General features: G+C 41.2%; 1 protein-coding gene across 3 annotated transcripts in view; it reads right to left on the minus strand.

Moving 5' to 3' along the window:
• The window catches only part of Pcdh10 (protocadherin 10), a 58,957-nt gene extending 45,664 nt beyond the window's left edge, over window positions 1-13,293 (minus strand). For all 3 annotated transcript variants that reach the window (XM_057757003.1, XM_057757005.1, XM_057757004.1), the window contains exons 1-3: window positions 9,848-13,293; window positions 8,286-8,344; window positions 7,654-7,760 (exon numbers count right to left, since the gene is read on the minus strand). In XM_057757003.1, the coding sequence (XP_057612986.1) occupies window positions 7,654-7,760; window positions 8,286-8,344; window positions 9,848-12,478 (2,797 nt within the window). In that variant the 5' untranslated portion in view covers window positions 12,479-13,293. The remainder of the gene's footprint in view (window positions 1-7,653; window positions 7,761-8,285; window positions 8,345-9,847) is intronic.
• Between the last annotated feature and the right edge of the window lie 9,397 nt (window positions 13,294-22,690).

Below are 22,690 nucleotides of genomic sequence, written 5' to 3' on the forward strand. Positions count from 1 at the left end.
ACTTTAGATTTTAAATGGAAAGAAAAATTCAGCAGTAACTCAGCCCAAATTCACAAATGGCCAATGGCCCGAATTCTGTCCTTTTTGTATAGCAAATAGTAAGGTTCTTACTTTCTTGGGAAATGAGTTCCTAGAGGTATCTGTCATTGGAACTCGGGCAGTCCATATGCCTATACACTGCTTATATTTACCCCCTTGCACAAACCAAAAACAAATGACTATAATTAGGGCAGTCACAGTAACCAAAAGGACTGGAAAACTGCTACAGATAATATTGACATATTCCTTAGTGCTCATCTGTACTGTAAATGTTTGTCCCAGTCAACACAAACTTACATGTACCCAGATTGAAAATGATACTACAAATTTTATCACATTCATTAAACTAACAAGACTATTAAATGTTACCTGGTTGAGACCAAGAAAGTCCATCTAGTTTTTAATCATGTACAAGAATTTGTGGGTATTGTATATGCACATATATGTATATGTGTAATGTGTGTGTATGTCTCTCCAGATGTGTGCAGATGTGCAAGTAACTATTTGTATATGCACATCATTTCTCAGCTGTTACCCACTGTCTTTTGTTTGTTGTCTTTTGAGATGGAGTCTGTCACTGATCTGGACTTTGCCAAGTAAGCTGTGCCATCTGGTCAGTGAGCACCGAGGTTCTGTCTGTCTACACTTCCCCAGCAGTGGGATGGCAAGTGCATGCTTCCAGACCCAAACCAGCTATGTGTACTTGGGTACTTTATCTTTAGTCTCCAGGCTTCAAAGGCAAGCGCTTGGCTGACTCATTTATCTCAATAGTCCAAGAATTTTTGATACCTATGGTATTTATCTATTTTTTTGTTTATTGAGCTATATATTTTTCTCTGCTCCTCTCCCTCCTTGGCCTCTCCCCTTCTAGCCTCTCCCATGAATTATTATAGGTTGGCCTCAAGCAGGTTGTGAGAATTGAACTCAGGGCCTCTGGAGGAGCAGCCAGTGCTCTTGATTTCTGAGTCATACCTCCAGCCCCATTGTTTGTATCATTTGTTCTAATTTTTGAAACAGGGATTTGCTATACAGCCCAAGCTGATCTAGAAATAGTTAAGTAGCCTAGGGTAGCTTGAAATTCTTAATTTTCATGCCTTAGACACCCAAATACAGTCAACTGTCACCATGCCCACTCAACCTGATACTCACTTGGTATAGAGCACAACACAGCAAAGAATGTAAAGAAAGATATCACGCCAATGCTTTTCCAAACATGCTAGTACATTTACTGAATGTTTTAAATACTAGTGAATCTAGTGTTTCAAATTTATATCTATTTTCTTGTGTGTGTGTGTGTGTGTGTGTATGTGTGTGTGTGTACACATACTATATGGCACATGTGGGGGGGGGGTCAGGTCAGGTCGCAACTTGCATGGGTGGTTTCTCTCCTTCCACTATGTGGTTATTAGGAATGAAATTCAGTCCATCGGGTTAAGTTTCAAGGACCTTTCCCCATTGAACCATATGGTAAGCACAATTTTGATTAATTTCAAATAACCAAAGCATAATTAATTTATATCATAAAGTCTTTTAAATATATGAAAAGATGAATTTTAAAACTAACATAGAATATTTATTTAATGAGTACACTTGACTCTTAATTGCCCAAATATCTAGAAGTCTCCATTTCTCAAAGGCAAATGTAATGCTTTAACTGATGTTCTATTACACACTGATTTAAATGAAAATGTTTATAGAAAAAAACATTTCAAAATAATAAAACTTGTAGAATTTCTGCAACTTTTTGAGCTAATGGGCATTAACTATAAAAAAAAGTTACCTTTTGAGGAAACGACGCCAAGGTAATTACTGTCTGTTAATCCCACTAAATAGCGACTTCATTTTAAACAAACCTACGCATGATGCTAAGCCATCCTTCGCTGTAACATTCTATGGATAACTGCCATGGACGAGCCTGAAGGTGAATTACTAGGGAGTAATCTCCAGAGAGATTAAATACTGAAACCAGAACTACAAAATGTGACTGGAAACAGAATGGAAATCCTAGAGATGTTTCACTACAATCTAGACACATCTGCGAGAAGACAGGCGCGCTAAAAGAGAAAGAGAACATTCCTGATGAGCATGTATTCATACGGTATACAGGCAACATCCCTGGCATGAGACTTGTATTTGTATCCAATGGTGGTTAACTTTTATCTGTTTTATTTAGTGATGGGAGAAAGAAGGCTCCTGTATATCATATAAATCACATTTAAGAAAAAAATGATTATGCATAATTATTTTAAAAATAAATCTGAGATACTAAATTTGAAGAATTATGGATCTTAAGTCCAAATTATTAGTGTAGAATTGTTATATTCCATCATGAAAAGCTAAATACTAATGAAAGGTTTCCCAGTTTGTAATTTTTTCTTCATATGATTGATGCATATCATTTTAAATGGGGGAAATTACGATCAAACATATGAAAATCCAGCCATTCACAACTTTTAAGTATTTATGTACAAGTATTTATCATAATTCAGATTACTGTGATCTCATTAATAAACCAATATGCCAGAGTTAAGATAGCTCTTGATGTTATAAATTATTTTATATTTAGTTATATATTTAATTGTATGTATTTTTCATCTTGCAAACTGGCAATTTTTCCTATAACTCCTAATTAATTTTTTCTATATAATAATGCTATGAATAAGAAGTATTCGTAGCCTGTTGCTAACAAAAATTAAAGATCGTTGAAAGTTTGGTACAAAACAGTCTCATTTGACAACAGAGAAATTTGGTAAGCAATGTTTTAAAAAGGTTATGAAGCTATAGAGTGAGACCTTCTTGGCAATATTATATATCATTGTATATAACTGGAATAGAAGGTGAAGTGTCTGGAAAAGGGCCTGAGTATTTCCCCAGTTTTATCAATAAAACAAGTGGATATATTTCTTATGATGAAAAATCAGTTACAGAAATGAAAATGAAAACCACAGCATAATCAATAAACTTCAAATAAGAAACAGAGAAATTAATAGAAAATAGACTTTTTTTCATTTGTCATTTAGAGAAATAGTTGGAGAATTAAATGAATGTATCCCATTAAGCATCCTCACGCAGGGGAGCAGCGAGATGACTAACAATGTTCTTTTATCATTCATCATTAGTCACATTGACTGTGTAACTTTAATTACCAAATACATAGAAGAGTCTTTAACTCTTTGTGAAAACATGACCACGTACCAGACAAGATGACAATTCCATTACCTGTGATGCAACTCAGAGCATCCACCTTGTTCTCACTACTTCTTACGGCTCCAATTGAAGGTTCAAGATTTAATAAGTTCAACATAATATTCTCTTTTTGAATGCATTTATGATTAAGCTTATGTCATGTATGGAGTTGTGAAAAACATAGGACAATTTTTTAAAATATTTTATGACATCTACAAAGTGTCTTAAGATATGTAATTTTACTTGCAGTTCTTATTTCCAGTCATTTCTTGCTGGTCCTCAGGAATAAGTTATTCTGCAATTATGACAGCCGATATAAGAAACTGACTGTATTACAAAGATAGACTCAGATAAATTTAATATACATGAATCTATATTTTAGAAAATAGCTGTTGACAGTTCTGTTGAGAAATGCTATTATGAAGAAAATTAGAAGTGTATCCAAATTGTGTTATTATTCTGATAATAATATAAGACAATTCTTCTTTCTAATCAAACCTTCAGAGTGTGTGTTAAAAACAAATTTAAAGCAAACAAACTAATTTTTGAGAACATTTCTAGCCACCCTTCAAAGTATCCAAAAGTACTTCATATTAACAACACTTATGAGGTAGATGTAATTTTTAAGACTATTTCAGGGTGAGATAGCTATCATCACTCATTAACATATAAAACACACATCAAAATCCTATCCCTTCCTATCAGCTCTCAAACAACTTGTAGTGTTCTCCATTATTTCTCAATATGTTCTCTTCTCCATTTTCTCAGTTGTAAGCATCCTCAGTTTATCAGATTGTAGCTCATAGCTCACCAGAAGCCAAAGCAAGCTTTAGCAAACAGCTGGAGTGAATCCCCTGTATTTATCAGTCAAGGCTTTTGTTATCACTACCTGAAATCTTAGTAGCATTAAGAAAATGATATTCATAGTTCGCAAAAAATAAGAATTCTCTTGCAAAAGTTGTAGCTATTCAATGGTTTAATGTAATACATGACATATATTTTTTACTTACTATCTTGAAAAAAACGACAATTCTAGTTATTTTATTTTTAAATTTATATCCAACAGTTTACCATGCATGATGAATAAATGTCTTAAATGCCTTTAACAAAATATTGTAAGGCAAATCTGGCAAGTTTTAGTTGTTGTAAGTAATGACATTATCTGAAATTCTCCCTTTTAGCATACCTCTTGAAAGGGAAAGGCAATAAAATAAATTCACAACCTGTCATATTTTCTTAGCATAGACATTTAATGAAGACCTGTTTCTTACAACTAAGTACATCTATGTAAATATACTTCAGTGAGTTTTAAAATCATAAAGCTAGGATGCTATATCCTTATCCTAAGATAGAAAAATAAATCTTTTAAAATACTGACTTACTAAAGAAGCTTGAAAATATGCTTTATTAAATTAGTTTTCGGTTCTTGGACTGTAGTTAATCAGTTTTCCCTTTGTGATGGCTTATTCAAGCTTTTACCACATCTCCCTGGACCCCTGCCATATCTAGCGGATACATCAATATTGTAGTGGGAAAAAAAAGCAGAAAGCACCTTGACAAGGCTATAAAAAGCAAACCGATATGGAGCAGTGGTCAAACCCAGGAATTTTGTGCACGGAGCCAGGTGCAGTGGCCAACTGAGAAAGCTTATGTGACTCTCTGCAGCTGTCTTCTTGTCGGCAGCCTTTCTGTGAAGAAGGCGTGAGGCTGCTGTAAGCTTAGAGAGCACAAGAGCAGGAAGGAGAAAAATAAAGAACAAGACAGGAAACAACTCGAGAAAGAATAGATAGATGTACTGTGCAAAAAATAAGAATAAAGTAAGGTTAACCTAGAAAAATTGAGGAAGTAAAGCAAAAGATGAGCAATCTGAGCAGGTGAAACAGTAAGCTACATTGTGCACTGGCAAGAGGCACAATCTAAAAGAGAGAATTCAGAGATTTTAATTTTTCCACACTTGCTCTGATCTTATTGCATTTTCTCCTAACAAGTTTAGTGAGATTTGCTTAATTACCTCATTTTGCACATTTAAAAGTTCAACCTAAGTTGTCTTTAACCAAAAAAAATAAATCAATTTTTTTGGGGAGCAAACTTCACTTTTGAAATATTCTTGCTACCTGCTGAAAGGTTCATTACACAAAACAGCAGTATGAACTGAAAAACGTCACTTAGTAAAAGGCATTTTAATTTTATGCATTCAGATTTTAACACTAAAAACACTCAGAATCCTTCTTACTACGAAATGAAGCCTATGACAACTGATCAATTACACACTAAGGTGCAATTACTTCTCCCTGTAAGTGCTTTCTTACAACTGCAAAACAGCAATTATTGTGCCCAGTATATTGCGTCTACCCTGGGACCACTGAGCTGCAGAAGTGGAGTGGTAATTCTATAACCCTTTTACACATTTAACAACTTAGCTATGGGGGCAAAAAGTTCAGCACTTTGATAAAAACTAGAAACTGCTTTGCCTATTTAAACTGTATTGCAAAACACATTTTTTTTTTCTTTTCCTCCTTTTGCATTTTAATGGTCCTTAAAAGGATCTGGAATTCCAAGTTCTTTGGAAGAATCATTAACAAAATGGCAACACTGTTTGTGTGAAATAAAATAGCTTCCAGGAAGACATGGTAACAGGAATATTTAACAAATTTAGTCTTCCTTGAGAAGGTTTCTCCACTCCTCTCACTTTGCATTGGTTATTAGGTTCATTGTGTACCTCAAAGTGACTAGACTAAAATGCTCACAGAGACTGGGTAGCTACTTAAAGAAAAAGAAAGAAAAATACAAAAGGGAGTGGGTGGGTAAGAAAAAAAAATGCATGCAAAGTAACATGTAGCAGAATTCTCTTTCTTGTGTCAAACGTTTTATTGTAAAAAGACTGGGGTTAAATTGGAAACTCGGGGAAAATAGAAATGAATAGTTCTAAATGTACAGTTTTTAAATGATAACAATAAATCATATACCACGTATAGGGCAAAAATGAAAGGGACTTTGTACTCACATATAAACTGCTGGCAAGGTCTGGTTTGTTGTCAGAATCCCAGACACTAAATAGATGCTCTGTTCACTTAGCGTGAAGGCCCGCAAGGGGCAGGGACCTCCGGGGATTCTTGGCAGTTCTCAAGTCTCATTAGGTCTGCATATTAATGACTTGCAGCAATATAAAGAGACCCTTGAGCAGTCTTTTTTTCCTTTTCCTCCTGCCTGGGTTTCCCAAGACTAAGCAGCCATAGACAGAGCCCACATTAGCCAACCGAGTGTCTTGTAGCAGCCACTGCTGCCAGGTCCTGCGGGGTGTGCATTGCCCTTTGACACACTGCCTCAGCCCCATTCCCAGGGATACCGAGTGTTTTAAGGAATGAGTACTCTCTAGGACTAATATTACCTTGAAAACAAGGAACTCCATCACTTTATAGCATAAACCGAGGTCAAGGATCAAGAGAGCTAAGTGTCACCGAGAGGTAGCTCAGTGATGGATATTTTTCAGATGTTTCAAGAAGTTCCCGGGCTTTCCACTTCCCCATGTGCCAAATAAACACAGAATTAGGAAGAAAGAGAACAGAAAATATCTTTCATGGGTGAAATTCAAATGGAAGTAGAGGAAGGCAAACAATTTTAGGAAATTGCGTTTGTGTCAAAGTAGACACTTTAGTTCCTATGAGTTCTTTTAGTATTAATAATTGCTATTAGACTATCTTGCACATCCTTAAAGGTCAAACTCATATAGAGAATCAAGAAGTAAAATTCAATTTAAAAGTTACATTATATTAAGCTCCCACCTGTGGCCTTTAGTTACCACAAAGGTTAACCTACCTAGACAAATGCTGGAGTTCAAAATTTAATACTTGTCAAAATACAAAGAGATTGAAGATGCTTCAACATTTCTAATTACCAAATGTCTATTACTAATGTTCTGAATCTCAGGGACTCAGGGTTGTAAACTAGATTTTCAACCTATTTGTGACTCTTAAATATCATCATTTCTCAGGGGATATTTGGTATGTAAAATGTATTTCTCTGGAAGGCATGGGGTTTGAATTCTAGTGCCCAGCCATGTATTTATTTTCTCTTGCCCTTTTGGCATTCAATGAGCTAACTTGTCTCAGTTCCCTCCTTCATAAATAAGCCTAATTATACCCTAACTGTTTGAAGACAAGGAACTAGACAAGGGAGAGATATGTGGATACCTCCATGTGACTGAAATCCATTAAAGGACATTGCAGAAAGCAGGAATTCTTCATAGTCATAAGGAATTCCAACCCTCAACACTCCAAAGTGAAGTTACACGCTCCACAATTTTCTTCTGAGCATACAATGACCAAGAGAAGACAGACCATTAGCTAAGCTATTATCTCTTGGAAATCTATTTAAATAAACAGCTACACAATGGGCATTCAGATCAGATTCCTGTTTGGTCACACTTACCAGCTGACTGGCCACGATTGGTGACGTCATGATCACTGTCTCCCTGTTCACTGTCTCCATGGCCACTGTCTTTAGAGCTTACTATGTCAGCTTCCTGGAATGCAGAACTAGGAACACAAAAAGGAGAATGTTAGAATTAAAAAAAAAAAGAAGAAGAAGAAGAAATGTAAAGAAACACAGAAAACATTCTTCTGCCACCACATGGTCACAGATGTGTGCTGCAGACTCTTGAAATTCTTTTTTTTTTTTTTTTTATGTACCTCTAGTTCCACATGAACCTCATTTTTTTCCACTTAAAATCTTGGAGCCTTCACAGTCAACTGGGACATCCAACATGTGACGTTTGGACGTTATTCTATGACTGGAGCTAAGTACATGCCTATGACACATTCATAATATATATGTGGAAATGTCATGGAAATTGGTAAATATTTTATAGTTTTCTATAAACAAAAAACATTTTATAGCCCACAGTATACAGATAAATAAATTATATACAGTGTTTATGCTTTGCTCTAGCTTAAAGCATTTATGCATTGTGTCTTTTAATATGAAACAACACACCTACTTCTTACTTTTACTAGGTAGGAAATTGTTCACACACCAAGCTGAGGCTTTCAAAGAGTTCATACCTGTTAACTCGGCGAGGTCTGTCAACTAGATAGCTGAGCTCTGCTCGCTGGTGTTTATTCTAGGAAAGAAAATAAATAAATAAAGAGCAGTAAAATTCAGGGGGGTGTGATGGTCATTTTGCTTTTGAGAATGAGAACTATATTGGGTTTAAGCACTGGTATATATTTTAATGAATGTGCAGGCCTTCAGTAGAGCACAGCCTGGTGATTGCTGAGTAGGAGCAGGAGAAATGTGTAGAGACATTTGAATCTAGATTTTTTTTTTAAATTCAGGTGTAAAGGCTTCAAAAAAGAAAACTCGCTGGCCCACAGTGAATGCATCTTACTATAAAGGAAGAAAGCAAACAACCTCATAGCTAGGGTTAATATACTGTTGTGTCTACCGCAGAAGAACCCTAATTGAATTCTGTGTCTTGTCCTTCCAAAGGCTACAGAGTGTTTAAGTGCATACTGATGGACACAAGAAAAACAGCACGCTCAATAATCAAAAGTTTGGATAATTTCTCGAATTATTTTGTTGTTTATTTTGAAGAGGTACTTAGGATACAAATGAGCTGTACAAATATTCGTGAAAGTCAACGAGTTATATCTGAGACTCAAAATAAGGAGATGCCAAGAAAGACTGTCATAATCCTGCCCCCACTTTCCCCTCATGAAGCCCCCTGCAAGCCTCACACAGCCCACACACCTCAGTTCAACTTTGCTTTACATGGTTCTCCCCACTCCCCACCCTCAACTTAGCCACTATGTCTCTACCTTTTAAAAAGGAATTGGAATTGACAAGCCAAATTCTTTGATGAAGAAAGCCAACAGTGAGCATTTCCTCAAGAACACAGTGGCAAGGAGGTAATTATTGCTGAAACCATATATTTAAGACAATTGTTCAAGCTTTCAGTTGGTTTACTCTTACAGGGTTTGGTGCCAAAGGAACTTCATTCAAATTCACACTGTGTGGGCATTCGGCTTCAAGAGCTTGTATTAAAGCTGTCCAGAGCAGAACTGAAGGTTTTTTTCCCCCCACAGAGAAGTAACTGGTCACTAACACATGCAATCCAATTTAGGTAATCATATAAAGTTAAACAATCTATAGTTCACTTGTACAAGCGACTGAAAGCAGCGATAAACAAACCAAAATTGAACCAACTTTATTAATGCCTGGGACAGATGCAAAGAGAAAAAGACTTTTGTCAGTGATAGAAAGCCCCTCCCCCACCCTACTTTTTCTCTTCAAGCTTTTTCTTCTTATGTCACCCAGGTTTCAAAGAAGGCAGGAACCTAAATAGGCGAGAAGGAGGAGGAAGCTAAGAGGTGTCAAAGAAGCAAAGGGGGAGGGAATGAAAATAAAAGCAAAGGGGTGGAGCTCAGTCAGGAACAACACGGAAGTTAGGTTACACTTCACGAGGTGAGAAAAGGTGACCCCCATATCCTCGCCTTCCCACAGCCATACAAACCAGCTAACACCCTAAAAATACACAGTGCACAAGAAGAGATACAGGGCCGGGCTAGAGGAGGCTTTCTGATGGAGGAGATGAGAGATGGTGGTTCTTTCGCTTCAGCCTTACCTCGTTGGACAAAATGCTTCCGTTGGAAATGATGTCTGGTTGTTGGTCGCTGTACCCGGTGACGATGGCTCCGCAGGGGTTGTGCTCAGCATCTGTACTCCGGGAAGGGCTGCAGGGCTTCAGGAACATCAGGTCGGTTTTGGCAGACTCCGGGGTGAGGCAGACCTGATAGCAATAGTTCTGGTTGTGGTGATGGGAACCGAAGCTCCCGGACTCCTCCACCGGCACCTGGGCCGGGTTGCTGGGAACATTGGCGCTCTGCACCAACATGATATCTGACTTGCTGAGTTTCTTCTTGCGCGCCCTGGCTTGGCGGCCGCAGCAGGTGGAACCCCCACTGCCACAGCAGCAGCAGCAGAGGCAGCAATCACTCGCTAGACAGGTGTAGATGTTGAGTTTTTTCTCCTTTTGACAGCGCACAGCCAACACGATCATGGCCAGCAGGAAAATGAAGGACACTGAGCCCAGGGCTATGATGAGGATCAGTGTGAGGTCCAGTGAAGTTTCCCCGCCACCAGAGCGGCTGGTGCGCTGGTGCTCCCCGGGCCCTCCGCCTCCGCCCCCACCCCCGCCCTGGGGCTCCACGGCTCCGTCCACCAGCTGAACAACCAGGGTGGCTGTGGAGGACAGGGGTGGTTGCCCATGGTCGCGCACCTCAATCACCAGCTCGTAAGGCCGCTGGGGGTCGCGCTTGACTGGGACCCTGCGCGCAGTGCGGAGCTCTCCGGTGCGCCAGTCCAGGCGGAATAGGTTCATTTCATTGCCCCGCACAATGCTATAGGTGAGCCTAGCGTTCTCGCCGTCGTCTGCATCCACTGCGGCCACGCGAGTAAGCAGGTAACCCGGCTCAGCAGAGCGGGGCAGCACCTCGCGGGCTGGAGTCCCGTTGCGCCCCGGGAGGGGTGCCACGATGGCGGGGGCGTTGTCGTTCTGATCTACAATCAGGATGTTGACTGTGGCGTTGCCTGCCAGCGCCTGGGGGCTGCCGGCGTCCCGGGCTTCCACTTGAAAGCTGAAGTCCTTGATCTGTTCGTAGTCGAAAGATCTCAGGGCGTATAAGTAGCCGTTGTCTGAGTTGATGGACACATAGGTGAAGACGCTCATGCCCTGGATCTGGCACTCGAGGATAGAATAGGTTAATTTGGCATTGGCCCCTTCGTCGCGGTCCGTGGCGCTCACCGCGTAAATGTAGGCACCCGGCACGTTGTTTTCTGTCACATACACGTCGTAGACCGGCTGGCTGAAGCGCGGAGCATTATCGTTCACATCCGACACTTGAACCTGTATCGACTTACTGGTGGAGAGTGCAGGTTCGCCCCGGTCGCGGGCCACGACTGTCAGGGTGTAGGAGTCCCCAGCCTCTCGGTCCAATGGGGCTTCGGTGACGATAGTGTAGTAATTCTTGAAGGAAGACTTGAGGCGGAACGGCACGTCTCCCAGCAGCTCGCACTGCACCTGCCCATTCTCCTCTGAGTCCCGATCGGTCACGCTGAATAGAGCCACTACTGTGCCAGGAGCCGCACCCTCGCTCACCGCCTCTTTCACCGTGCTGAAGCTGATCTCTGGTGCGTTGTCGTTGGCATCCAGCACTCTGACCAGCACCTTGCAGTGTGCAGGCACAGCGTTGGGACCCAAGTCCTTGGCTTGGACATACACCTGGTACACTGGGCTCTCTTCATAGTCCAGCTCGCCGCTCACCTCTAGCCGGCCGGTGCGAGGCGACAGTCCGAAGAGCTCTCGAGCCCTGGGAGAAATGTGACTGCTAAATGAGTACACGACCTCGCCATTCTGGCCTTCATCAGGGTCGGTGGCATTGAGCTGGATCACTAGGGTGCCAGGGGGTGAATTCTCTGGTAGGGAAACAGTGTAGACGGGTTGGTCGAATGCGGGCACATTGTCGTTGGAGTCGAGCACTCGGATGGTGAGCAAGGCCGTGCCAGTGCGCTGCTGTTGGGGGGGCAGGCCGACTCCCCCACCGCCTCCCCCTCCTTCTCCTCCTCCTCCCCCTCCTCCCCCGTCCACCGCGGTCAGCACGTAGCGGTGCACCGCTTGCTGTTCTCGGTCCAGTGGCTTCTCCAGCACCAGCTCGGCGAATCGGTTGCCATCTCCCTGGGTCTGCACGTCTAGCGAGAAGTAACTATTCGGGGTTATCTCATAGTCTCGCAATGAGTTGGTCCCCACGTCTGGGTCGAAGGCGCTCTCCAAGGGAAAGCGGGTGCCTGGCGTGGCGCTCTCTGAGATCTCCACTGTCAGGTCCGGCTCCGGGAAGGAGGGAGGGTTGTCATTGATGTCCAGCACTTCGATCTCCACTCGGAACAGCTCCAGCGGATTCTCCAGGAAGACCTCCAGGTGCAGGACACAAGAGGGACTCTGCTTGCAGATCTGCTCGCGGTCGATCTTTTCGTTTACGTACAGAACCCCGGTCTCCAGATTGAGGTCCAAGTAAGGGGTCCGTGAGTTGGCCACAGTCTGAAACCTGCGAGCTGAAAGTTTTGTAATGTCCAAGCCCAGATCTTCAGCGATATTCCCCACGAAAGTGCCATGTTCCTGCTCCTCCTGCACTGTGTAATGAAGCTGGGAAAAGACTCCGTCCACCATCCAGAGCAAGGCAAAGAATAACAGCACAATCATCTCCAAAAGGAAAGGAAGCCGCTCCCCCGTAGCCAGTCAGCCACCCGATTACTTCCCTAACCACCAAAAAATAATAATCTCAAACATATAAATTAAATAGTATGCTACGGGGGGGGGGGCTTTTGTGGCTGTCTTAAAATTGTTATTCCTTTCACTACATGTTAGAGCTTCCCCAAATCCAGCCTCATTCTTCAGTCTTAACGCAGGAAGGGTGACAGATGTCCCCTCTGCTCAGATGTAATCTTCCCACTGACCAATTAATAAAATAACGAGAATGCAATAGTCAGCCTCCTTTATTCCGACAGTCTTGGCGCAACGCGGCGCTGGCAAATCCCAAAGAGGAAATTTCGATATTTCAAGACTGTCCTAGGTCTGTCTTCTTTCTGATAGGAGGAGAACGTGGAGGAGGAAGAAGATGAGGAGGAAGATGAAGAGGAAGAGAAGGAAGAGGAGATGCTGCCGGCACCGCTGAGCATGCCTCTTGATGTCAATGGCTTGCAAACGCGAGCGGACTTAAAGACAGCGAGAGAATTTTGTGCCGGAGAAACACCGAGCCGTTCTGCAGCATAAAACTTTCATTCTCTTCCTTTCTCCGGATGGACGATCTTCTTGACATTTCCTCCCCTCCTCGGCTCTATTTGCAAGTCTTGACTTTCATAGTCTTGTCTGTGTCCTCAATCCAACCGTCTCTTGCTTTACTGTAAACACAGCGAGCTGTTTCTTTTCTGCTGTTTCCTTCCCGAGCCTTTCCCCTCTAAACTGCCTCTTTTCCTTTCAGTCCATCCTGCCTCCTGCTCCAGCCTTAAAGCCTGTGTTCGCGGCTGGCAGTTTCTGAGCTCCGAGCGCTCCGCTTCTCTGTTTTTGCGCAGCGCCCTCATTCTGCCAACCAATCGCAGAGGAGCACCACCCACTGAGCGACTACTCATTGGCAAGAGTGGCCGTCAAGTAGACACGTCACGCGGCAGCCAGGAGGGGCGGGGCAGAACTCTCGCCTTGGCTGCCCGAGTGAGTGTGAGTGTGAGAGCGAGAACAGCCCGCAGGTCCCGAGGCGCTTGCTGGGGACTCTGCCGCGGAAAGTTCCCAGTCCCCAGCCGCAGGTAATGGGCAGGGAATAAGAGAGGTTCCCCTGTTTGCATCAGCAAATACGAAAACATGATAGCAACAGTCGCGGTAGCCTCTCCAAGGAGCGGGGTTTCCAGTGACGCTAACATTCCTTTTCCTTTAAGGTGTTTTCCCTGCTGCTGGTCGTGGAAAGAAATCAACAAGAAGGGGGGAAAGTTGCCTTGGGGCCATAGTCATCAGGGTTTGCCTAATGAAGGGACTCTGGCTGAGAGGCGCGCGGACAATTTAAATGCGGACATAAAATGGCATGTGTCAATCAGAGCAGGAGGCTCGGTAGGGGGTGTGTGGGGAGGGTAGAAGAGGCTGAAATGGGAGGGCGGAGGTGAATTCCCCCGTAAAGCGGAGGGATTCAAACCATGGGACGTGGGGTGACAGCTTCTGTAGACGGGTAGATGGTTGGACTTCTGCCCACCTAAAGTCTAACCACAAAATGCTTACCTAGTAGGTTAACTCGTTTGAGGACATTGTTTCGAACTGTGAAGACCCTAGTCAAGGACTGGGGGCTTGGTGGTAGTTTTTACATAGGAGCCCGCCATCGTCAGCCCCTGGTATATATAAAGCACCAGTTCCAGCACCACCCATTGCTGCGAGGCGCTTGCAATATCCCTGCGCCTCGCCTGGCCTCGCGCCAGGCAGCGGTGGCGAGCGCGGGCTTTTATTTTATTTGTCTGATTTTATTTTATTTTTTTAAAATTTCTCTTACAGTCGGCAATCCATCCCTATCTCCACTAGTAGAGGGGGTGGGGAGGGTCCATGTCCAGTCTGGGTACAGCTCTCTGGAGAATGACCGTGGGGTGGACGCTAGGGCGGGAGGGGCGGTGAGCCGCACGGTGCACACGAACAGGGGCATCGAGTGTGCACCGCTGCGGGAATCCACAGACATGTTTCACAATCCTGGTGCTGGCCTTGGTCCGTGGTGACCTCAAGCTCAGCTCGGTGCGATTCCCTGGGGAGCAGCCCCAGGATTCTGAGCGACACGCTTGACTAGCCGCGGGTGCCCACTCGCGAGGTGCATCCACACACCCAGTTCTCGTGAAGTTATAAGGCGGCGCAAACGAACTCTCGGTTGCTGGGTGCGCGACAGTGCATTTAATGCCCATTCTCCAAGGATAAATGTGGAAGTGTCCGTTTTAATACTAATCAACGGGCTTTCACACGGAATAGGTTGTTTATTTTCCCGGTCTGGCCCCTTAAGCCAAAAACTGGACCCTGGAGGCTTTCTGGTAATGAACGACCCAAGAGTAATGCCACTGGAACCTGAGGGAAGGTTTCTTGTCCACCCCCTAAGGTACTTTTACAGTGCCTTCGGGCAAGGAAATAGGAGGTGCGCGTCCCCACGCGTGACTGACACCGAGGCATGCTTGGAGCAGTCCTGAGAGTTCGTGTTTAACGGCCGGTTTCCCTAGTCCTAGCGGCTCTTGCTGAGAGATGGGTCTACCTTTAAGCGGGTAGCTGGAAAAGGAGCCACCAAACATGGCTAAGCCTTTTCCAGCTGCAGTGAATTGACCATCCGCCAAACCCAAGCTCAAACCGCTGCAGTTTAAAATGATTTTAGCGTCACATCTGCGGCGGAGAACGGAGCGGCAGAGCAGAAAAAGGACCTGTGGATCAATGAAAAGGGGCTCGTAGTGTATCCGAATATTAATACACTGTGGCCATCTGTGCTTCCCGCCCCTCCTCCCTCCTTCAGATCTACAGCGTTAAAATGTAATTTTTCTAGCTCCCCAAGCTGACTCATCAGAAACCTACAGCCCTGTAATAATAAGAAGATAAAATAAAACACGATGGCAAATGTTTTAATATGTTTATTGGTACTTGCGGAACACTTGTGTGTGTGCATGTTTACGTGTGAGAGGCGTGCTGCGGAATGACGGTGCAGAAGCAAATGTGCCCGGGGAGAGGGCTTACCTCTCAGGTAGGAGCTTGAAGTTTGAGCTGACTTAGGGCGTTTGCAGAAAGCCAGCGATCTTCCCGAGGTGGGGATGAGAACGTGGAGAGATGGCCAGATTTCCCTGTAAATAATCAGTGCATCCACTATAACACTTGAGCTGCTTTTTTTTTTCTTTTTCTTTTGGTGGCAGCTATGTGTCTGAATGGAGATCTTCTCCAGAAACGTGGGTTACAGGCGTCTCCTAGCGGCGAAAGCGGCATAATGCAAGCTAGATAATTGTGTTGGTGGAGCCCGCCCTAGGAAGGGCTTGCCTGTTGGGGGCTCTGCTGGATTTCGCAGGTCACAGAGGCTGGAGTCCAAGTCAGCAATGCAAAGCCAGGCTCCTCCACAGGTCTGGCCTTGCTGGCTTTTAGTCTCTGAGGCGCCAACACCTGGACCAAAGGGGTGACAATAGAATCTTCGTAGTCAAATAAAAACGATCCAGGCCCTCTGCTTTCCCTGAGAAAACTCAATCCAAGGAAGATTGCAAGAGCAGTTTGTTCGCATCCAACATGTGCAGGTGGGCATTGTAGAAAAGTCTTTAAAAGATAGCGATCCTGTGGTTTTGAACTCAAAACAGTACTTAAAATTGTCCTTTCGAAGCTGCCTTTTGAGCCTAACAGGTATGCTTTCTGTCTTAGTAGTAAGTAAGCAGATACCTCGCCCCTCTACCTCTCATAATCTTTCCCCCTACCCTAGTTTGTCTCAGTATTTAGTGAAGTCACAGCTATAGACACAGCAGTCGGGGAGAGGAGGTGGCTTCTTTGAAGTACGGAGCTGTTAAGTGTACTTTGTCCCTGAACTCTGCTTTACCGACATACTGTGGGAGAAGCAAATGTGTGCATGTAATCTTGCAATCTTCCCCTCTTGGCCTCTGCACCCAAGCAGCGCCTGCTCTCTGTGCCACAGCAAACTGCATGCCAGGACTAGACGGAGTGTTTAAATAATCATTTGGAAAGAGAATATAAAAATCTGTTTTCATGAAATTCTTGGTTTATTTATGAATGGGATAATGCATTACATATATAATTTCTGCCTAAAAGAGGGCACCAAGAGCGTAATAACTCAATAATAGGATTGCCTTTTTTCTCTTCTACCTCTTGCTGGAGAGGGCAGGAGAGACAGGTCTGTTAACTAGCTTTTAGATAAATGAGTGTTTGCTGTGATTTAATGTGACTCCAAAGCAATCGGTTTTAAAATTCTTTTATTACTTCAATGTGCTCAGAACTTTGAGGGAAAAATCTGAAGTTTTGTCATTTTGTAAGATTTGGAAGGAATAGTTTTAAATGCATCAATAAGGATGGTTTCAAATGCTAAGTAACACCAGGACTGAGCTGGATGCTTCCCTGCATGTGCCACTCCTAAGGCCAACCCAGAGGATAAATGCAAGGGCCTGGCACGGTTGCACATTGTAGAGATATCCAAGAAATAGGTTCTTATGCACTTGCTTTACACAACTTAAGGGGAGGGCCAAGCAAGTCTTCAGAGCTCAGCTCACAAACACAATACTACCTCCATTTTCTTGTAGCAAAGGATGGGTGTGTATCAGAGTTTTGGGAAAGATGTTTACTGTATTTTACTAGACTTATTTGAGTGACTAGTAACTGTGGAAGGCTTTGAATGCAACAGAAAACTAATCAGTTAGTCCTAATTCTTCAGACTAGGAATGCCAGATATTCCTCTAAGTTCTACTCTCCTGATAAAGCAGAAGTGTACGTCTATACTTTGTTTAACCTAGTAAATATTGGTTGGCTTCACACTGCAGCATCTTTCCATTCATCCAATAGGGCCAGTATTTTGTTAAACGCTAAACAGTGAATTAAAAGCACTGGATGGGCCGAAGCAGGCCTCTAATGTAAAATGACAAATGCACTTAAGCAATACATGAGCAAGAAAATGATTTATGGATTTTTACAATGGTCTGAGCAAATGAAAGCAACATGAATTATACATCCTAATGCTCCAGATATCATTTTCTAATAATACCTTTTCAGTTCAGATACTACACCCTCTTTACTATAAGAGAAATTGATCAGGGGTATTTTTAAATTAGGCAATAGCTTTTGATGGTGGTGCCAAATATATAGAGGTGTATAATTTCCCTTGGTTTGGGGATGGGGAGTAAGGAACACCAAACAAGCATTTTTTTTCAGGTCCTTACACATTGTTTTTAGAACAGCCTTTTTAACACGTATACTGTCCCACCATCTTCTCAAGGCAAGGCAACAGCTCTGACTTAGAATTGCCACCTGACCCTTTTCTGAAAAATCAGAATCACTCACCCCTTTCCCTCATTGTACTGAATATCAAAGAGTCTGATTTCTAAATGTCTCTTGGCCTCTCTGTGTTTTTTTTATCCTATATTTTTTATGCTAGAAAATTGTATTTGGAGACTCATGTAAATTAATGAAATGTTCATACAGCTTAGCCCCCCCCCGTGTGTGTGTGTGTGTGTGTGTGTGTGTGTGTCTTGGGGGAACTCTATGAAGAAAACACATTTCATGAAGTGCCTCAAATTCCCTTAAGAATCAGATAAACTTTTACATGGTACTAGCATTTTGAGAATGTTTAGTGACATCGGAGTTGTGATGAGAATTAGCTGCAGCACTTTCATTAAGCCGTTTGTAACTTTAGAGTGTGTCTTTCTTGGTGCTGTATATTGTCAGTGAAATAACCTCTGCTCTGCTGCATACTTAACCAAAGGCAACTGCTAATCACCCAGAGGCCTCTCAAGTCATATTACTAAGCATCATCTTTAATTATCCAGTATCATTAAAAAAAGAAGAAAGAAAGAAAGAAAACTAAAAAAAAAAAACACTGAATCCCAATTTCTGCCTTTGACAACCTTAATAACCACTCTTACTAACAGATTACTGAAATCAATGATGTGATTAGGATTGTAAATAAGAGCTACAAGACATCAGATTTTAAAAGCCAGCTGCTCCTCTAACAGGGAGATGTGTAGATTTTACTGATGGGACCCAGAGGCAGAAAATGAAGCTTCAAACACTAGGGTCGATACAGAACAATTTCAAAAATTAATTGCGAGTCTTGATTAAGTTTATATGAGCAAGAGAGAAATTCAGAAAGAGCCCTCCTCTCTCCCCTCCCTAGTGGCATGACTTCTTATTTGACACAGACAGAAAGCCGGCGGAGTCCCAGCTTTTGCTAAGGAAATATAAATTGTTTTCTTAGCAGAAACCCCCTGGTCTTATCAATAGAAAATGAGATGGCTCGAATTGTGATTGAGGTTACAAGTCATACAACTCTGTCCTGAATCATTTGAAAATAATCTTAGAGACAGGGACCATGAAAGTAATACCCAAAGTGGCTTCAAAATTGCATTAATAATTATAATTGCACCAATAAATTACAGCACACAGTAAAGTGAACACTTCAATAAAGAGTATCACTCTGTTTTCACTGACTTGTTAGTGAAACCCGTAATACAAGGAGACTTGGTTTCTATGCTATCCTTTCTAAATGTTAAGAATGTAGTATATTCTTCCATGCTTTATTCTACTGCATTGTTGTATATATTTAGATGAATGTTACTAATGGTTTTAAACCATGTGCCAAGTTTTATTATGATATTTGCTCTTCCCAGACTCTGGAGCTATGTTCATCCCTACCTTTTAGACAGGGCCATAAAGAATGATCATATGTTAATCAGCACATGAGACTACAATTCAAGTCCAGAAGTCCAGGTCTTCTGATATTCACATCCAGAATCATCTTACTATCCCATGATATTTGAAGTTTATTGTTTTTTTTTTTTTTTTTGAGACATAGTCTCACTATGTTGTCCTGACTGGCCTGGAACTTACTAAGTAGAGGAGGCTAAACTCAGACTCCATCCATCTCTGCCTTCTTAGTGCTGGGATGAAAGGCATTTACCACGGTGGTATTTCCAAAGCCCCTTTGGATGGGTGAAGTTAATGGAGAAAATAAAGATGAGTGATTGGAGTTAGTTATGCATGCATTCATGTCTTGAACTGATGTCAGTTCTAATCCTACTCTAGTCAAAAACCAAATTTACTTGTGAGAAATTCAAGGAGAGGTTTTCTTTCTTTCTTTTTTTTTTTTTTGTCTTTTCTTTTAAATTATATCATTGAATCAAACGGAACGTATTTTCTCAAAGACAGGGATTATAAGCAGTTGCCTTCTTCTTGTGAGATTCGTCTGCTATGGGAATCAAAGATTTTAATAAAGAAACATGGAGTTGATTAAGCAAATGTGTCCAAAAGGAAGCCATCTATGGTTCATATGTTATTAGAAATTGACAGGCAGGTTGACCAAAGACCTTGGAAGTGTTTTTTGTTCTCTCAGTTCACCAGAGGTTAAAACAAAAGAAAAACAAGAGATTTGCCAGCTTTAAACAATGTCAGTACTATTGTTAATTTTATTTACATTTGAAAACTAGTCTTTAATTTAAAAATGAAAATGTATTTTGTTAGGAACATTCATACTTTATTTTACAGTAATCTCTTAAATTATGCTTTGAAAACTTTTACTCATAAAAATTTTAAAATTAAGTGTGTTTATTTGAAATTTCATGTTGTGTTCAGAAAAATAAAATGAAACCATTTTAAATCTAAAAAAAAAGAATAATCATGGTATGTGGCATTTGTAGTCATTTTCTTTGTACAAGCTAACAAGGATAAAGAGTCACATTTCCTTTAGAAGTATACTTAGTAATTCAGACTGTAAACAATGGTTCTTGACTCAGTAACTCCTCTCCTTGGTTCTGGTGCTCTCTCAATTGTGGCAGAAGATGATGTGGAGCATAGCAGGGACCAGAGCATCAGGAACTGAAACAACTTAGGCTCAGTCCCTTGCTTCCTCAAATACTTGAATTTTACCAAACTACTTAAATTATTTGAAGTCCTTTAAAAATATCTCTTTCCTTCCAAATTCTTATGACAATATGATGTGCTATTAAACTTGTTATGAGATTTAATCTAAAAATTAAACATGCAAATGACTTGTAAAGGTTCACAAGGAGACCCAAAATATGTTTTTAGTGCATAATAACATAGGTTCTGAATTGAGTAGCCAATTTACTGATATTTACTGAGAAAAATTGACATTAATTCCTCCAAATTTTATTTCTTTATGTAACAGAAACTATTTGCTAAACAGGCACAAAAACTCTTTTGCACTGTACACATTTTACAGGAAATTATAATTTGATTTTGAAGACTACAAGCAAATAAATAGATAAGGTCTATACTGATTAAATATAAGCTTCAAATCATGAAAATCAGAAGGCTTTTCTAACATCTTATTGCCATGTTTCATATTTATATTGCTTTCATATGGAAAAAATAAAATTCTCCTTAAGTTTAAATTTATACAATGAAGCTGATTAAGTATATATTAAAACATTTGTTTTGAAAGGAAGGTAGTTAAATGATGAATAAAATATTTTATTAACCCCATATTTGTTGACATTTTAGTATCACAGTACTATACTGTTGTTTAACATTCACTTATTTTTATTCTAGTTCCTTTGCTGACTGGTACTTAAAATTCTTAAAATTAAAAACATATTGGTCAAAAAAAAAAAAAAAGGATGTGATAAAATGCAAGTTCGGAAGAATGCCTCTTTCTCTTCTTCGAAATCCTGATGAGTTTGGCTTTCTTTTTTGGCACTGCCTTACTATTTTCTTGATGCTACCGAATATATTAGCATTCCACTTTACTGCATCTTACAACTAGGGAAGCGAAGACTCAAAATATGCACTGAAGCTAATGTCATGAAAATTCTTAGTACTGAAAGGAAATTAATGTTAGTCATGGATCTATGTCTCAAGGACTCCACAATCAGCATGATAAATCATATATATGAGTAAAAGAGTCGGGGAACATTAAAAATGAGAAAAAATAAAACATAATGACTATCAACACTGTATGTGGAACAAAGATCGAAAACAATAAACCAATCAGATATTTCTCGAGGAGAGCATCTTGTGTGGTCTCAAAGGAAGCTGTAACACACAATGGTGTAAACAGATAAACAAAATCAGATTAGTGCCATTCGTACCATAGGAAGGAAAGGTGGAGATGGCAGCAAGATTTTCTGGAGAGAGCCTCACAGTGAGCTCTTCACATGAGCCAATGCCCTGACTTGCACCAGTCCCTTACATCTATGATGTCAGCCACCCTCAATTGTGCCTCTTTGGGTTGATCCCTTTCCCAGTCCAGCTCTCCATCTCATCAAATATAATATCAAGGATGATAGGTGAGATTCTTATTCAGAACAACACAGCTTGTTGTTCTTGGTGTACTGTGTTTTAAAAGCTAAGATTCCGACAAAATCTGAGGTTACTTCCTGGCCATGAGTGTATCTGGGATGTTTGGCTACTTTTCCTAATTTAGTAGCAAAGTGACAATTGCTGATTTTCCAAAAGCAAATTATTTTCCTCTTCTGTCATAATATACAGAGAATCATCTAATTTAACAAGACACACAGGTATTAAGCAGGACAATATGAGAGAGAGAGAGAGAAGTATTGTTTAGAAACACAGACACCCAGTAGCATTCACTTGGATGAAGATTTAATGAAGTATTGGCTACCTAACATTTTAACATCTACTATTTTTTATATTAAAAGATAGTTCTGCATATTATAATCGATTCCACAAGCTGTGCTTTTACTAATAATGTATATCTGAGAGGAAGTTTTATAAGTTAGTAAGTTCAAATAAAACTTCTGAAGCTTTGGGGCTGGAGAGATGGCTCAGCAGTTAAGAGCATTGCCTACTCTTCCAAAGGTCCTGAGTTCAATTCCCAGCAGCCACATGGTGGCTCACAACCATCTGCAATGAGGCCTGGTGCCCTCTTCTGGCCTTCAGGCATACACACAGAAAGAATATTGTATACATAATAAATAAATATTAAAAAAACAAAAAAAAAAAACTTCTGAAGCTTTAAAAGAAAAGCCACTATACAAGTGTGTTGAAAACAAGTTATCCCTTTCCTGTTAAAAGATTTATTTATTGTATGTCTCTTTACTACATGCTTGCAGTGCCCATACAGGCCAGAAGAGGGTGTTGGATCCCCTGGAACTGGAGTTATAGATGATTGTACCATAATAATTTTTCAACACAGGGCAGTGATATCTTAAAATCAAAGTTAATTGCTTAGTCTATTCAAAG

This window comes from Chionomys nivalis, chromosome 24 (genome assembly GCF_950005125.1).
Source record: "Chionomys nivalis chromosome 24, mChiNiv1.1, whole genome shotgun sequence".
Taxonomy (NCBI): Eukaryota; Metazoa; Chordata; class Mammalia; order Rodentia; family Cricetidae; genus Chionomys; species Chionomys nivalis.